The sequence below is a fragment of the Sus scrofa genome, chromosome 2 (genome assembly GCF_000003025.6).
Source record: "Sus scrofa isolate TJ Tabasco breed Duroc chromosome 2, Sscrofa11.1, whole genome shotgun sequence".
In the NCBI taxonomy this organism is placed as follows: domain Eukaryota; kingdom Metazoa; phylum Chordata; class Mammalia; order Artiodactyla; family Suidae; genus Sus; species Sus scrofa.
The window spans coordinates 98,085,949-98,103,014 of record NC_010444.4 but is presented as its reverse complement, the minus strand read 5'-3'; the positions used below and the strand labels follow the sequence as shown (position 1 = coordinate 98,103,014).

General features: G+C 34.8%; 1 protein-coding gene across 5 annotated transcripts in view; it reads right to left on the bottom strand.

Annotated features, from left to right (window-relative positions):
• Window positions 1–17,066, bottom strand: part of ADGRV1 (adhesion G protein-coupled receptor V1) — a 574,200-nt gene that overhangs the window by 174,833 nt on the left and 382,301 nt on the right. For all 5 annotated transcript variants that reach the window (XM_021085372.1, XM_021085373.1, XM_021085375.1 and 2 more), the window contains one exon: window positions 3,948–4,064. In XM_021085372.1, coding sequence (XP_020941031.1) covers window positions 3,948–4,064 — 117 coding nt within the window. The remainder of the gene's footprint in view (window positions 1–3,947; window positions 4,065–17,066) is intronic.

Genomic DNA, 17,066 nt, shown 5'->3' with positions numbered 1-17,066 from the left:
GTTAGATTTGTTTCTGCTGCGCCATGACGGGAACTCCAAGAATTCATATTTTCACTGTCAATTTTTCTTAGAGTAGACATAACCCTGTTATATTAAGGAAGTGGGAGACTATTTCAGAAATTTCAGGGTGATCTCATATGAAGGGCAAACAGAAGATACCTCCATTTCCATGGCCAAAAAAAGAATTTGTGAGTTGCATGCTTCTAAAAAAATAAGCAAAATAAATTGTTGCTCCATTCCCATCATGCATGGTATGACTTCCCTGTCAGAGGAGAGGGAAGCCTAAAGAACCAGCCAGGGGTACCAGCTCTGGAGCCTACAATGAGTCAGGCATGCACTTCAGTAAAGAGGTTAGAAGTTACCAGCTTGCTAAGGCTTTGCAGCTAGTTAGTGTCTGCCTCACAGTCAGTTCTCTCTTTCCCAAAAACAGACTATTCAACATATTTCAAAATCTATGAATTATTATCCTACATATTTGCTTAGCAAATAATATGAGTAAATACATCTGGAGCATAGTCTGTATCAGGAACCGTTCCAAGTTCTTTCCATGTATTCATTCATGCTATCTTTCCACAGTCGTCAAAGAGAGATCCTGTTATTACAAATCTGATTATTTAGATAAGAAAAACCTAGACTCAGAGAAGTTATGTAACATATTACCAATAAGACTGCTTTTATCTACTCTAAAATAGAATCCAATTTTACTATAATGCATTAAAAGTATGATATAAAAGTAAAATAACTTTTCAAGATAAATTCATTTAAATGTATTAATTCTAAGATTGAAGATCTAATCAAAGTAAACATTTCTGACATGCTTAGGCCAATGATTTAAAGTTGGTGATTAACTTATAGTTATAAGCTGTGCACACACATACATATATCAAATTCTCTCCTAGACTGCTAAAAAATATTCAGTAGAATTATTAAAATGTTAATATTCTTTCAATTTTTTCAACTTTGTTCAACTAATAAGAATGAACTAACAGTAGTAGAATCTTTCACATAACGTTTTAAAAATAAATTATAGTTTTAAAAAAAGATTTTAGCAGACAGTATTTTATAAAGGAGAAAATACAGGTTAGTAAAGTGACAACCTCTGACCACAAAGTAAGTCATCAGAAGTAACCTACCTAGAATCAGAAGTTATTGAATTTTTCCCTTGTGGTCACACCACAAACCATGAAAAATGTGTGGTGTACCATCTGAATCACATTAAATTTCACTGGTACTTTAAATAGTTTCCTAAAGCATTAGCCATATAGCAACCTGATTAGTTTACTAAATGTGCATCAGCCACAATCATATTTACCCAAGTTGTGAAGAAGACATACAGAAAATACCAATTTCTATTAAATTGGGTTAAATTTTATATGCCATCCTGCTAACACTGCCTAAAGCATGAAATCTAAAACATATTTCAAAGTTGGGCATTTCCCCTCTTTGAATATATTTCAGTGAATGAAGGCCCTCTACTTTTAGAAACGGCTTCTTCAACTTTCACATTTTTATTTGCTATAAAACTTCTTAACGTGCATCAAATTTGCTTCCCTAATTTTTGACCCATTTGTTCTGGTTCTTCTAAATGAAGCTGTACAGTCCATTCTTTCTTGCCTGAGGCAGCCCTCCCAGTATACATACAACCATCTCATCTCACTAATTTCTTTCCAGATTAATAATCTTCAGCTCCCTGTTAAATTTCTTCTAGGACTGTCTCCCAACTTCTCATTGGCTGGTTAATGTTTCTGCTGAAGTGGTTACAGGGTCCCAAGGTTGTCTGAACCTTGTAGATTACAATGTAAACAAGCTGCCTCAACTGCCTGCATACTGTTGTTAATATAACCTAGGTCTGCTGTGGTTTTTGTAGTTACTGTAGTTGCTAGAGTTTAAGCAATCTGGTCACACATTTGATTGCTACTGAGTTTGGGATAAATTAAAATTTCAAGTTGCTTACTTTAACCTCCATCAGCTTGTGTCTCTTTCACTCTCAATCTGTCACAGTATAGTTTTCTCTATATTAATTTTACCTGTGCTCTTAACACAGGCAGCTTGCTGGTCTAGCTATCCTTTCAACTCTGCATCATCCGTGTACCTGATAAGACAGCATCCTGTATCTTCATCCAGGTCATTCATCAAAAACTGAATAGGTCAGGGACATAGACAAAGACCTTCAGAAAACCACCACAGACCTCAGTTCAAGCAGATAAATAGCAACATACACAGAGTGCACATAAAAATATTCAGCTTAGATAAACTGATAAAAAGAATCGAGAATCTAGCAAATGCTAATTTCAGCAAATATTTGTTTTATGTTATACGGTTTAGATTTACTTCATAATTGTTTGGGGAGTTGGAGAACATCATGAACTTTTCATAATTAGAGCTGCTCAAAGAGCTATAAAACAATAATTCTATGACGTAGGAATTATTATTCTCATATGCAGATTTAGAAACAAGCCTTAGAGAGAGTTAGTAACTTGATTAAGATTACAAAAATAACGACAGAGCCAGAATTCAAACCCAGATGCAGGCCTCCAGTTGTTCCAGCTAATTCTATTAACTAAACAATTCAGTTTTCTTCTTCTTCAGCGCCAACTGTAATATCATACCTGAGAAAATATCCCTTCCTTGAGTCTCTATTCTCTCATAGTAGTATCACCTCACTGTTCTCCCATATTGCCAGGTGATGGAAATCCCACTTCCTTCTTACTCAACAAGAAAAAAGAATATGCAAGGGCCTGAATGTATTTATTTACATACAATAGTTGATATGCATGCTCAGGAACAGATAATGAAACTATTTCTAGCACATGAAAGACTGAATAATACCATTATGGAGAAATCATTTCACAGGCAACATTTTAGTCGAGCTATTTAATTAGTGACATTAATTCTGCTGAAGTGGATCCAGCTCTCACATTAGCCTCCTTATCAAGCAAATCAGCATTGGACAATAGAGAGAATTCGGGATTTTACTCAGAAAAGGAAGAGCTCAAGTCTTTCCCAAACACTTGTTAGCTCCTCAGGAGAGTATGCTAGGACTTTGTGGGTCTCGCTCTGTACTCTCCCCCCTCCCAAGTGATAGGTGCTGAAGCAGCGGCTCCATTTTCCAGCTCTAAGTCAGTAATTTTCTACTGTGTTTCTATAGCCTTGGCCTCTGTTCTGAGATTTAGCCCTGAGGACCCCAATTCTCTCAAAGACCCCACTGGAGATCTCAGAAGAACTGTACAATCAGCATGTCTTACAAAAAAAATAAAACACAAAAAACAAAAAACGCTCATCATCTTCCCCAATCATTATTTCAGTTCAAGGCAACACTATCTACCCATTTACTTATGCCAGAAACTTGGGTAACATCCTTCATTCCACCTTCTGCATTCTTTATAACCAATCTCTACATCTTATAGTTCAATTAAAAAAAAAATTCTCAGAAGATGTTACCTTTGCCTCTTCTGCTAGCTCCTTGGTTAACATCACCACATTCTTTCCCCTGAATACAGCTAAAGCTACTTAACTGGCTCCTGTGTTAAGAGTTAATCTTTCCTGAACTCAATGCACTACAAACAGGGAGTTCTTTTTAAAATCCAAATCTCATCCCTCCAAATCCCTTCATGTCACTCTCTTGCATAAAAGGAATTCTATGACTTCCCCTAGAAAAAAAGTTAAAATTTCTTACTGTGCCTTAGAGGGGCCCACATCACAAGCTTCATCTCTACCACTCTCTTACTGCCAACTCTACTAGATTTCTTCTCATTTCCTCAAATTCACTATGCCTTCTCATGTTGTACAGCTTATAAGTTTTTTTTCTTGTGCTGATCTTCTGGGTAATGCAGTGATGGATAGATGGAATTATTTCCATTGCAGTATAAAGAAGGTCAGCTACAAAGGCCATTCTATCCAGATGCACTGGAAAGCTGAAGGGGGGAGAGAGGCAATGAGATACCAACCTGAATGAGCATCCAGCTGAACTGGCAAAGATACAGGTAGTGTGTGACAGCAGCCATGGCTGAACAGCTCTCGTCTGTGAGTTGGGGACTTGCATAAGCAGATGCCAGGAACATAATCTACAAGAAATGAAGACTTTTATTTTTAAATTATGTCAAAGTTAATAAAAATATTAAGCAAATAAACAATTTTCTTATCTGCATCTATGATTTCATGACTCAAAGGCAAAATAAGTGAATTTGTTGCCTGAGATGACTAAATCGCTCTAAAAATGGCAACACATGGATTTTTATGTTTCTAAGAAACAATGAATTATATCAAATTATGGTACATGCTGCTCTGAGGTGTCAAGAGGAAATTCTGAAAGTAAACTTTGTTCTTATCATGGATGGACAAAAATCATATGAAATACATTTACTTTAGTTAAGTACAAGAGAGAAAACAGAGTGGAAATACCATTCCTCGTGTAAATCTCTAATAGGAAGGAAAGGAAAGAGAAGCAAAAGCTCTGACTTTACCAATATCTGCATCCTCTTGTCAGGAAGTAATATCTGTAACTAAATAGACTTAAAATATATTTAAAAATTCAAACCCCATGGTACCCTAACTCTTGGATTTTCATTTCAACTGCCCTCAAGACTATGTTCAAAAGTAACCTTCATGGAGTTCCTGTCTTGGTGCAATGGAAACAAATCCGACTAGGAACCATAAGGTTGCACGTTTGATCCCTGGCCTTGCTCAGTGGGTTAAGGATCCGGTGTTGTCATGAGCTGTGGTGTAGGTCACACATGTGGCTCATATCTGGCTTGCTGTGGCTATGGTGTAGGCCAGCAGCTACAGCTCTGATTAGACCCCTAGCCTGGGAACCTCCATATTCAGAGTTGCAGCCCTCAAAAGACCAAAAAAAAAAAAAAAAAAAAGTTACCTTCACAATGAGACATCTCTTGACCACACTATTTAAAGCTGTACCCCTTTTCTTTTCTCCTTCCCACACATGTGATTGCCCCTACTCTTCTATTTTCTTTTAAAAGAGCACTTGTCACTTTCTACCATGCTCTGTAATTTATTTATGTTTCTTGGTCACTATTGGTCTCACCCACTAGAATGTGATCTTATGAAGGCAGGATCATTGAGTATTTTACTCACTGGTATATCCAAACTCACATAGCCTGGTTCTCTGATAGAGCAGGTACTCTTAAAGTCCCTACTGGAGGTACTCAACAAAGACTTGTTGAATAAATGGATAAACAAATGACGTGAAACCCTCCTATGATTTCTATCATTTTGTATTTTCTCTACTATATGACTACTGTGTCAAATTTTATAACAGAAAGTACAGATGCCATGGGAAAATTGGGAGCAAAAATGGTGTATTGCAACCTCTCAAGGAATAAACTCCCTCCTTCTTTAGGACAGAGACCAAGTATTTTTGATTTAATATTTTAATAAGCTGCCACTACACCTGTAACATAGAAATGTTCAATAAACAATGGATGAAAGAATGATGACTTTCAAAAAGACAGAGGAGTGTGGAAGGAAAAAACTAGCTGACTTATGCCGCAAAATCTCTTCTAAAAAGGAGACACAAATATCTTTAGTGCTGCTTGAATTTTTTAAAAAATGAATAACATGCTCAAAACCAAATCAGAGCAATGGGATGAAGTTTGGTTTTTATTTTCAAGTGAAATATGCCCATCACCAATTCTTTTGTCCCAATGGTATGTACATTAAATCTCCTTGAAAATTCCTGCCCAGCGATAAGGATGTGGTTAATGCCAGGGTCTGGGATGGGGCCTCACATTCTCCCAGCATCTCTATTTCACAGGGAAAGTCTCACCTTAACCAATCTCCTTAGTCAATGACAGAAGAACCAAAATGCTAATTAATGTTTCAATTATATGTACTTCAAACCACACTGAAGTGACTCTTCCTTCTTGGGGATTTTTTATTGAGTACTTCCTGTACCAGGTAGAAAAGAAAAATAATTCTTGTCCTTTTCTTCTTAGACATACAGGCACTAAAAAAGTCACTTTTCCCTTCTGGGAAAAAAAATCCCTTATCAATAGTAGGAGGAAGTTGGGAAAAATAAACTCTCAAGTCCATTTCTACTCCAAAATTCCTGGATTATTTTTTAAATGGGAAGCACTCTAGATCTAGAGTATTTATAACACACAATAAAAAAATAAAACCAGACACTAGAAATGGATGTGTCATTATTTCCTAACAATCTGGTACAAATGAATTCCCTGGGGAAAAAAAAAAAGTTAACAAATTTGCCCTTCCAGAAGGCATCACAAATAGTTTTTGAATTGTTAGAGTATATTTTAAAGACATGTTTAGGTTTTCCTATAATGAATTTTGACATATTATAGGTCATAAATTTAACCTTCCTAAATTTCACAAATATTCACTGAACATCTAACAATGAACACCAACCACAGAAAACCAGGCTTTTAAAAGAACTTGTAAACATAGAACTGTGAGATTCAACCAAAAAATCCCAAAATTAAACAAAATTATTTCAACATTTTATGTTCTTTCTTTGTACAAAGTGGCATCTTTTCAAAGTGTTTTTTTTAAATTACTCAATGAATTTTATTACATTTATAGGTGTACAACAATCATTACAACCAAATTTTATGGTATTTACATCCCAAACCCTCAGTGCACCCCCCTACTCCCCAATCCATCTCATTTAGAAACCACAAGTTTTTCATAGTCTGTGAGTCAGTATCTGCTCTGCAAAGAAGTTCATTGTGTCCTATTTTGGATTCCACATGTAAGTAACAGCATTTGATGTTGGTGTCTCATTGTCTGACTGACTTCACTTGTCATGATAATATCTAGGTCCATCCATGTTTCTGGCAAATGCCATTATTTATTTCCTTTTAAAGGCTGAGTAATATTCCATTGTGTATATGTACCACATCTTCTTTATCTACTCCTCTGTTGATGGGCATTTAGGTTGTTTCCATGTCTTGGCTATTGTATATAGTACTGAACAGTTATTTTCAAAGTATTTAGTTATTAGTTAAACATTACATTCTCCCTCAAAATGCTCTTTTGAGAAAGGCCTAAAAAGCTTCACTGAAAAGCACAGCTTTTCACTTGCCAACATGAAAACAGAACTCTTTGATGGTTTTATAATGGAAAAAAGTTCTTCTTTTCCCCACTTGGGACATCTCAGGTATGTATGATCATGAGAGGAGTTGAGAGCTCCAAGTGTCTCCAAAAGAGAGGGAAGGAAAACTCATCTGTAAGTCTAGATCAAATATTGAGATAAATTTTTTTTCAAATGTCAATTTTCATTTTTTTTTAATTTTTTAATTCTTTTCATAGTCTTTATAAATGTATAATAAATTTGAGCCTCTCTAATTCAGATTCTATAATGTGGACTGTGCTGAATTTATTTTACAATTTTATTCTAATCAACTTGAACAGTTTACTAAGTGAAATAGCAGTGTAATCCAAACTGTAATTGAATGTGTTTAGTTTTAAGCATTCCATGAAACTATTTATAAATGGTATGCTAATTTAAATAATTCTTTTCTTTTTCTTTTTAGGGCCACGCTTGCAGTGTATGAAAGGTCCTGGGTTAGAGATGAAATTGGAGCTGCAGCTTCCGGCCTATGCCACAGCCATAGCAAACCAGATTCACGCCACATCTGTGACCTACATCTCGGCTCACGGCAAAGCAGGATCCTTAATCCCTGAGTGAGGCCAGGGATCAAACCCACATCCTCATGGATACTATATTGGGTTATTAACTTACTCTGCCACAACAGAACTCCTAAATAATTCTTATACTTGTGAGTATTCTTCTTTGAAACAAATTAGTACAAATTATTGTTTAAAACTGTGTTTAATTGTAGAATACAGTTTTAACACCCCATATTTCATTCTTAAGATATGACTTCATATCTTATTACGTCTTCATTTTCTTTTCTAAATCTTAAGACCAGTTACAAACCTACTTTTGTAAACTATCAACATTCCTCCAGAATGTTCTCCAAATTATGACAAAAGCTTCTGTCTCTATAGGAGAAGATTGATAAGCAGGAGAAGCCTGAGCTCTCAGGACACATACCACAACAGGATGAGCTAACAATATTTGGAGAGCCAGCACTTACATGTCACAGGGTCTATCTAAAATTAAAATATATGGAATTAAAATTCAAATTAAATGATTATAAGATAAAATCAAATCTCCTAGCATATTTAGCTCTTATGTATCTTTAAGACACATAATCTAAGAAGAAATGAAGTTTTACCTTTGCTTTTTTACTTAAACACATAGAGATAAAAAGGTTGTTTTCACAGGCCATTCTCTAGATATACTAAGTTGAACACCATAATAGAAGACAAAGAATTTTTCAGTGGTTCTCAATCATCCCATTGATTCTTTCAGTAACAAATGTCAGCCTATTATCTACAGAGTATTATGCCATCTATCTATGCAAGATGAAGAATATGATGCCAGAAAATGTGTGCCAGAAAAGCTACCTGGTCTCTCCTGGGGTGTGTGTGTGTGTGTGTGTGTATGTGTGTGTTTGTGGGGGGAGGGGTGTGCATACATGGAGGCGTATTTAAGCCACATATTCTCATATTAATGATATGATGTCATTACTGTTTTTATCCCAATTTAACAAATGATAAAAAGGATCTGATAGGGGAACTACCTTGTTTAAAGGTCACTGAACAAGTTTTAAAATTAAAGTGGGATTCAAATCCTGGTGTTATGATTTGTAAGGCTAGCTTTCTTTCTAGAATGCCAGGGTACTGCTTACCAAGCTAAATTAAGCATGAGTCCTGTCTCAAAGTACTAAAATTCTAGGTCACTGTTTCTCAATCATTTTTAACTCACAGACCATCACAGGTTCACAATGGCAGCAGAACATAATGTCCATGACAAATATAATATTACTCTTAATTCTATATTGGTATAACATGTATACATCTTAACTATAAGAAAAATAAATATTCTCAAAACAGATATTGGATATATTTTGTTAATAACTTATAAAATTCTTTCTTCTTCTGATTGATTAGAGCACTACTATAACATCCAAGGGAGAAAATGGAGGGAAATATCCTATTTTTTTCACTTTAAACATATAGCATGTGTCTCCTCTTCTTGCTTGAGCTAAATGATGACAAACAATAAAAACTTGTTTTTCTGTAAAGCTGAATTCTCAGTACTCCTTATTATATCCCCCAACACACTTTACTATAGACATTCTCCCTTCTCTCTATGCTCTCTATTTTATGAAATGCCCTTCTCTCTATGCTTCATCTTATCCAAACCTACTCATTGTTTATAGGAGCAGGTCAAATTCCACTTGTCTTCTCTGATCATGATAAGCTAGATTTTCATTTTTTTAGTGTTAACAGCACTTGTTATTGACCATTTATAATGACCCAAATGTTGTCCTTTTTTAAAGGAGAGTACCTATGCATGAAGCCAGTCCCACACACACACACACATGATGTGATAAAATGTCACAGGTATTGTAACAGAGTATGGGGTTAAGTGGCAGGGGAATACAAGGTCAAGATTGATTAGTTCTGCTTGTGGAAGTCAAAGAAATATTCAAAGAGGAAACAGAATTGCAGCCCAAAAGTGCCATCTGCTCTACCCTCTTTTCATAAGCTTATCTTCCACAAGATCCTTCATACCCCAAACCTGCTACTCTAACTGCATTAATTGCTATTCCCTAAAACATGTTCCATCATCTCTCAATGCTTTGCCTTGGTTCTTTGTCTTCCATGTAGCTAGAAGCTCTGTTTCTTATCTTTCTCTGTTGAAATCATGACCATTTTTCAAGGTGTGGTTGAAATGTCAACTCTACCATGAATACATGGCTATTTCTTTCAACCACAAATAAACATTTCCTCCTCTGAATTTTTAAAACAGGATTTTATTAATGTAAAGACTGATTTTCCTATCCAATTCTCCCAATTCTTAGATAAAAATAAGCCTGAATCACTTTGAAAACTGTTAACTCTTTGAAGACAATTTGATCATACTATCTAATTATTTTGAAACACATTTTTAAAAGGGAAAAACACAGCAAGTATTCAGTATTCTTATAATAATTTTAAGCATAGTGTTTTCGTGAAATATGATTGACAGATAATAAATGGCATATATTTAAAGTATATGATTTAATAAGTTTTGACCCACACAGACGTCTGTGAAACCATAACAATCAAGATGATTAAAATATACATCATCCCCCCAAGTGTCCTCATGACCTTCGTAGTACCTCCTTTAACCACTGCCACCTCACACTCCCAGGCAACCTGTTTTCAGTCGCTACACATGTTTCATTTATTAGAATTGCATGTATATGGAATCATACGTACTCTTTTCTTCTCTAGTTTATTTCTTTCAGCATAATTATTGAGATTTATCCTAAATAATGTATCAATTCTCTTTTTATTGTTGAATAGTATTCTAATTACATATCCTTTCACCTGTTGACAGATATTTGGGGTGTTTCCAGCTTTTGGCTTTTATAAACAAGCTGCTATGAATGTACAAGTCTTTGTATGGACATATGGTTTCAATTATCTTGAGTAAATATGTAGGAGAGCAATGACTGGATCATATGGTTAAATGCATATTTAATATTTTTAAAAAACTGATAATTATTTTCCCAAAGTGAATGTTAACATTTTACATTGTCATCAGAAACGTCTGTGTCTAGTTATTTCACATTTCCACTAAAATTTGTTATGGTTAGTTTTAAAATTTTTAGCCTTTCTAATAGGTACACAGAGTTTCTCAGCGTGGTTTTAATTTACATTTCCCTAACCAGCAATGATGTTGATCATTTTTTCATGTGTTTATGTGCAATCCATATCTCTTCTTTGAGGAAATGCAAACTTTAGTCTTTGCCCACTTTTAAAATTGGTTTGTTTTCTTTACTACTCAGTTTTATGAGTTCTTTCTATATTTGTGATAAAAATGTTTCATCAGATACATTTTTGAAAATAATTTTTCTAGGCCTGTGATTTGTGCTTTCATTCTCCAATCAGTGTCTTCTGAAGAACATATTTTTAACATTGATGAAAACCAATTATATATTGGATTATACATTTTGATCTTTTATAGATTATACTTTTGGTATCATATCTATGAAAATTTTGCCTAATTCAAATTCACAAATGTTTTCTCTTATGTTTTTCTAGAAGTTTTACAGTTTTAGGTTTTAGAATTAGGTCTATGATTAATTTTTAGTTACTTTGACTATGATGCAAAGTACGGTCCAAAGCTTTTTGTTTTGCAGATGGAGATCCAATTTTTCCAATGTCATTTATTAAAACACTACCCTTTCTCTAGTGAATTAATTACCTTTGCATATTTGCCTGTATACATGAAGGTCAATTTCTGATTTCTGAAACTTTTCCATGATCAATTTGTCTATGTTCACACCCATAATATATCATCTTGATTCCTTCAGATATAATTCTTGAAAATAGGTAGTATTCGACTCAATTTGTCCTTCTTTTTCAAAAACAATTTTTTATTACAAGTCACTTGCATTTCATATGAATTTTAGAACCAGGGAGTCAACTTTTACCAAAAAAAAAAAAAAAAAAAAAAGCCTACTAGGGTTCTGATTGGGACTGTTCTGATTTCTCAATCTAGCAAAAACTGACGTATTAACAACATTAACTCTTGAGTCTCATGAACAGTTATCTTTCCATTTATTTAGGTCTTCTTTAATTTCTTTCAGGACTGTTTGGTAGTTGTCCATGCATAGGCCTATCATGTATTTTTTAAAAGATTCATTCCTAAGTATTCTATATTTTGGCTCTTTTGTAATTGATATTTTACAAAACTTTAATTTCTGATTGTTCACTGCTATTATACAGAGGCACAATTAATTATTGTATATTGATCTTGTATTCTGTAAACTTACTGAATATACCTATTAGTTTGAATAGCTCTTCTGTAAAAAAAATAAACATTATTTTTTTACATAAAGGATAATGTTATCTTTATATCATATTTGTCAATGAGTGATTTCTTATTTTTACATTATCTTTGCATTTACCAGTGAGCTTTCTCACTTGTAATTTTCTTATTTCTAATTGTGGCCTTTTCTAGAGAAGTTCATTTAGTAGTTGTTAAATTAATGTGATACATCACATTAAACAAACTGAATAATGTAAAACATATGATCATTTCAATAGATACATAAAAAGCTTTTGATAAAAATCTATACATGATAAAACCTCTCAACAAAGTGAGTATAGAGGGAATATGCCTCAACATGATAAAGGCCATATTTGACAAACCCACAGACAACATCTTAATGATGAAAAGCTGAAAGCATTTCCTCTAAGATCAGGAACAAACAAGGATGCCCACTCTCACTACTTGTGTTCAACATAGTATTGGATGTCCTAGACACAGCAATCCAAAAAAGAAATGAAAAGAATCTAAACTGGAAAGGAAGAATTCAAAGTTTCACTGTTTGAAGATCACAAACTATACATGGAAAATCCTCAAGATGCCACCAGGAACCTACTAGAATTCATCAGTGAATTCAATGAAGATGCAGAACACAAAATTAAAATACAGAAAGATGTTGCATTTCTATACACTACAAGTAACTATCAGAAAGAGAAATCAAGAAAACAAACCCCTTAATAATTTCATCCACAATAATAAAATACCTAGAAACAAATCTAAGGAGGTAAAAGGCCCAAAATTAAAGATGACACAGACAGAAATATATACCATGTTCATGGATCAGAAGAATTAATATTGTTAAAGTGATCATGCAATTCTTATTGAAATACCCAGGGCATTTTTTTTCCCACAAAACTAGAAGAATTCTAAAATTTGTATGGAAATATAAGAGACCCCAAATAGCCAAAACAATCATGAGAAAGAAGAACAAAGTTAGAGGCATCCCATTTCCTGATCTCAAAATATATTACAAATATATAGTCATAAAAATAGCACAATATTGGCACAAAAATAGGCACATAGATCAATGGACCAGAATAGATATCCTAGAAATGACAAATGAAGTAAGAATATACGTAAGGAAAAGATAACCTCTTCAATAAACGGTGTTGGGAAAACCCAACATCTACATGTGCAAGACTAAAACTGGACTACTCTCTCATACCATAAACAAAAATAAAATCAAAACTAACTAAAGATTTAAATCTAAGACGTGAAACAAAACTTTCTTCTTCTAGAAGAAAACACAGGCAAACTCTTTGACACAGGTCTTAGCAATATATTTTTGGATGTATCTCCTCAGGCAAGGGAAACAATATAAGTAATCATATGGGACTACATCAAAATGAAAAGGTTTTGCACAGCGAAGGAAACTACCAACAAAATGAAAAGTCTGCGTACTGAATGGGAGAAAATATTTGCAAAGGATACCTCTAATAAGGAATTAATATCCCAAATATACAAAGAACTCACATAGCTCAACCTCAAGAAAACAACCTGATTAAAATATAGGGAAAGGATCTGAAAAGACATTTTTCCAAAAAAGACATAGAGATGGCTAACAGGCACATGAAAAGATGCTCAACATCATTAATAATTAAGGAGACGCAAATAAAAACCACAATGAGATATCACCTCACAAGTGTCAGAAGAGCTTATCAAAGACCACAAGTAACAAATGTTGGTGAGAATATGGAGAAAAGGGACCCCCTGTGTACTGATGATGGGAATGCAAGTTGGTGCAGTCACTATAAAAAAACAGAATGGAGGTTCCTCAAAAAATTAAAAATAGAACTACCATATGATTCCATAATTCCACTCTTGGGTATTTATCCAAAGAAAATAAAATCCCTAATTTAAAAGGATATATACACTCCTCTGTTCACTGCAGCACTGTTTATAATACCTAAGATATGAAAGCAATCTAAGTGCTTTTCAATAAACGGATGGATAAAAATGTGATTATATATGTGACATATATTAGAATATTACTCAGCCATAAAAAGAATGAAATCTTGCCATGTGTGACAACATGGATGGACCTAGTAGGTGTTACGCTGAGTGAAATAAGTTAAACAGAGGAAGGCAAATACTACATTATTTCACTTGTGTGCGAAATGTAAAAAATAAAACAAATGAACAAACATAACAAACAGGAACAGGAACAAAACTATAGATACAGAAAACAAATAGTGGCCGGAGGAAAGCGGATAGGGTGAATAAAAGTAGGTGAGGGAGATGAAGAGGTACAAACTCCCAGTTTCAAAATAAATAAGTCACACATATGAAATGCACTGTGTGGGGAATACAGTCAATAGCAATGCACTATCTTTGGTGATATATCATAATTAGGCTTATCATGGTGATCATTTTTGAAATGTAGAGAAATATCAAATCCCTATGCTGTACAACGGGGGACTAACAGAGTTGAAGGTTAACTATATTTTAAAAAGAAGCAAACAGACAAATTTATGGAAAAAGTGATCAGATTTGTGGTTATCAGAGGCAGGTGGCAGGTGAAGGGAGAACTGGATGAAGGCAATCAAAAGGTAACAACTTCCAATTAAAAGATAAATAAATACTAGTGATGCAATGTACTTATGATTAAAATCAACACTGCTTTATGTTATGTAGGAAAATTGTTGAGAGTAAAATCTAAAGAATGCTCATCACACACACAAAAAAGATAAGGGTTTTCCTCTTATGTTATATTTTATTATATTTATTTCTTACTTTTATCTCTTATATTGCGTGAGATGCTGGAAATATCCTTTGTGAATTTAGCTGCTGATACACAGGCGTGTGGGGTGTGTGTCTATGTGTGTGTGTATGTATACATGTGTATATATATTCATCAAATTATTGCAAAAAAAAAGTTCTTTGAGTTTGCTAGACTGAACCAAGGTTCCTCTTCCTGTGCCATAGCCTGGAAAAACCTCATAAGGCACTATTTCAGGGCAACTGTTAAGTTCACTTTTGTTTTCTTTTATTTATGTATTTAGTCTTTTTTGCCTCTTCTAGGTCTGCTCTCGCAGCATATGGAGGTTCCCAGGATAGGGGTCCAATCGGAGCTACAGCTGCTAGCCTACGCTAGAGCCACAGCAATGCCAGATCCGAGCCATCTCTGTGACCTACACCACAGCTCACAGCAACACCAGATCCTTAACCCACTGAACAAGGCCACGGATTGAACCCACAACCTCATGGTTCCTAGTCGGATTCGTTAACCACTGAGCCACGAGGGGAACTTCACTTTTGCTTTCCATACCTCAGAAAGCACTATACTTCATTGCTTGATTTCTAGTCTCTTTAAAATTATTGGTTCAGGAGTTCCCGTCATGGCGCAGTGGTTAACGAATCCGACTAGGAACCATGAGGTTGCGGGTTCGGTCCCTGCCCTTGCTCAGTGGGTTAACGATCCAGCGTTGCCGTGAGCTGTGGTGTAGGTTGCAGACGCGGCTCGGATCCCGCGTTGCTGTGGCTCTGGCGTAGGCCGGTGGCTACAGCTCCGATTCAACCCCTAGCCTGGGAACCTCCATATGCCGCGGGAACGGCCCAAGAAATAGCAACAACAACAACAACAACAACAACAACAAAAAGACAAAAGACAAAAAAAAAAAAATTATTGGTTCATATATTTTTCTAATTTTTGTTTCAGGGTTGAAAATAAATCTAGTCCCTGTCATTTCAATTTAGCTTGAGGCAGAATTTTGTAGGTATTCAAAACTTTTGATCCTGTTGTTAGTATTCTTTTTTCTAGTTAAATTTTTTCTATTACTATGGTGCTCTGTCTTGAGCGCAACTAAAAAGCACTTAAATTTGAGTTATCCATATACTTTCTTTTGTGAATTTTTATAGTTCACTTTTTCTAATCTGCTTAGCTTTTCTTGACTACAAGTGGTTTTATTCTTTCTTCTTTCAAAGTTAGTTAATAAGTAAGCTATTTTAAACACTAGTTTCAATGACAAAAACAAGATATTTTAAGTTCAAAGAAATCATAAAATGCTGAGCTTTAATTATCTCTGCTACATGTAAATCATTTGTGTGCAAAATTCCTTTCAGTAGAAAGTTGTGTGTAACTTTAATCTGAAGCTAAAGACAAAGAGATCTTTGCATGCTGTTGCTGTACTGGCTACTGTGGCAGTGCCGTGTAATGTCATCACAAGTGTAATGGCATTTCCATGACACTAATGCATTCTATGATGACAGACTCCTTTTTGTATAATTTTTTTCGGCATTATCTGTGCAATTTTTAAAATTACTTGAAAAAACATTTAAAACTCTCTTAACACAGCATTAAACATAAACCAATAGAACTTAGTGATCATCTTTAACTACTTATGCAACCATGCAGAAGCCAGAAATAGAAAAGTAACTCTAAGAAAAGGCTATCATTTCCCCCCACCCCGCTTGACTATGCCCCAAAGAGACTGCCTAGCACATGTTCCTATAAACACGGCACTTGGAATAATGTCATACTTAATTCTTGTATCTTTTGTTCTTTATCTTATGATCAAACAGTATGTCTGCTTACTGATATTTTTGTTTTCTGGATTAGCATCTTTTCCACTTGTATCTCTATCCTACACTTTAAGAAGATGTTTCAGTGTCAGGAATATTCTGTCAATACCAAATCTTAATTTCCACTATTATTAAAAACATCTTATTTAACATTATTATTATTTTCACTGGTTTCACACACCTATTCATTTCCTTATTGGCTAAAAGACTTAAATATTCTTTTTTTTTTTTTTTTTTTTTGTCTTTTTAGGGCTGCACCGGTGGCACATGGAGGTTCCCAGACTAGAGGCTGAATTGGAGCTGCAGCTGCTGGCCTACTCCACCGGCCACAGAAACTCCAGATCCAAGCCGCTTTGGCCATCTACACCAGAGCTCATGGCAACGCCGGATCCTGAACACATTGAGTGAGGCCAGGGATTATACTTTCATCCTCGGGGATACTAGTCAGATTCATTTCCACTGAGCCACAATGGGAACTCCGACTTAAATATTCTTGGATAGCTTTCGTGTGGATCAAGGAATGCAAAATTTATTATGCTCACTCTCAGGATTTCCTGAGGATCAAGGAATGCAAAATTTATTATGCTCACTCTCAGGATTTCCTTCCTTCCTTTTT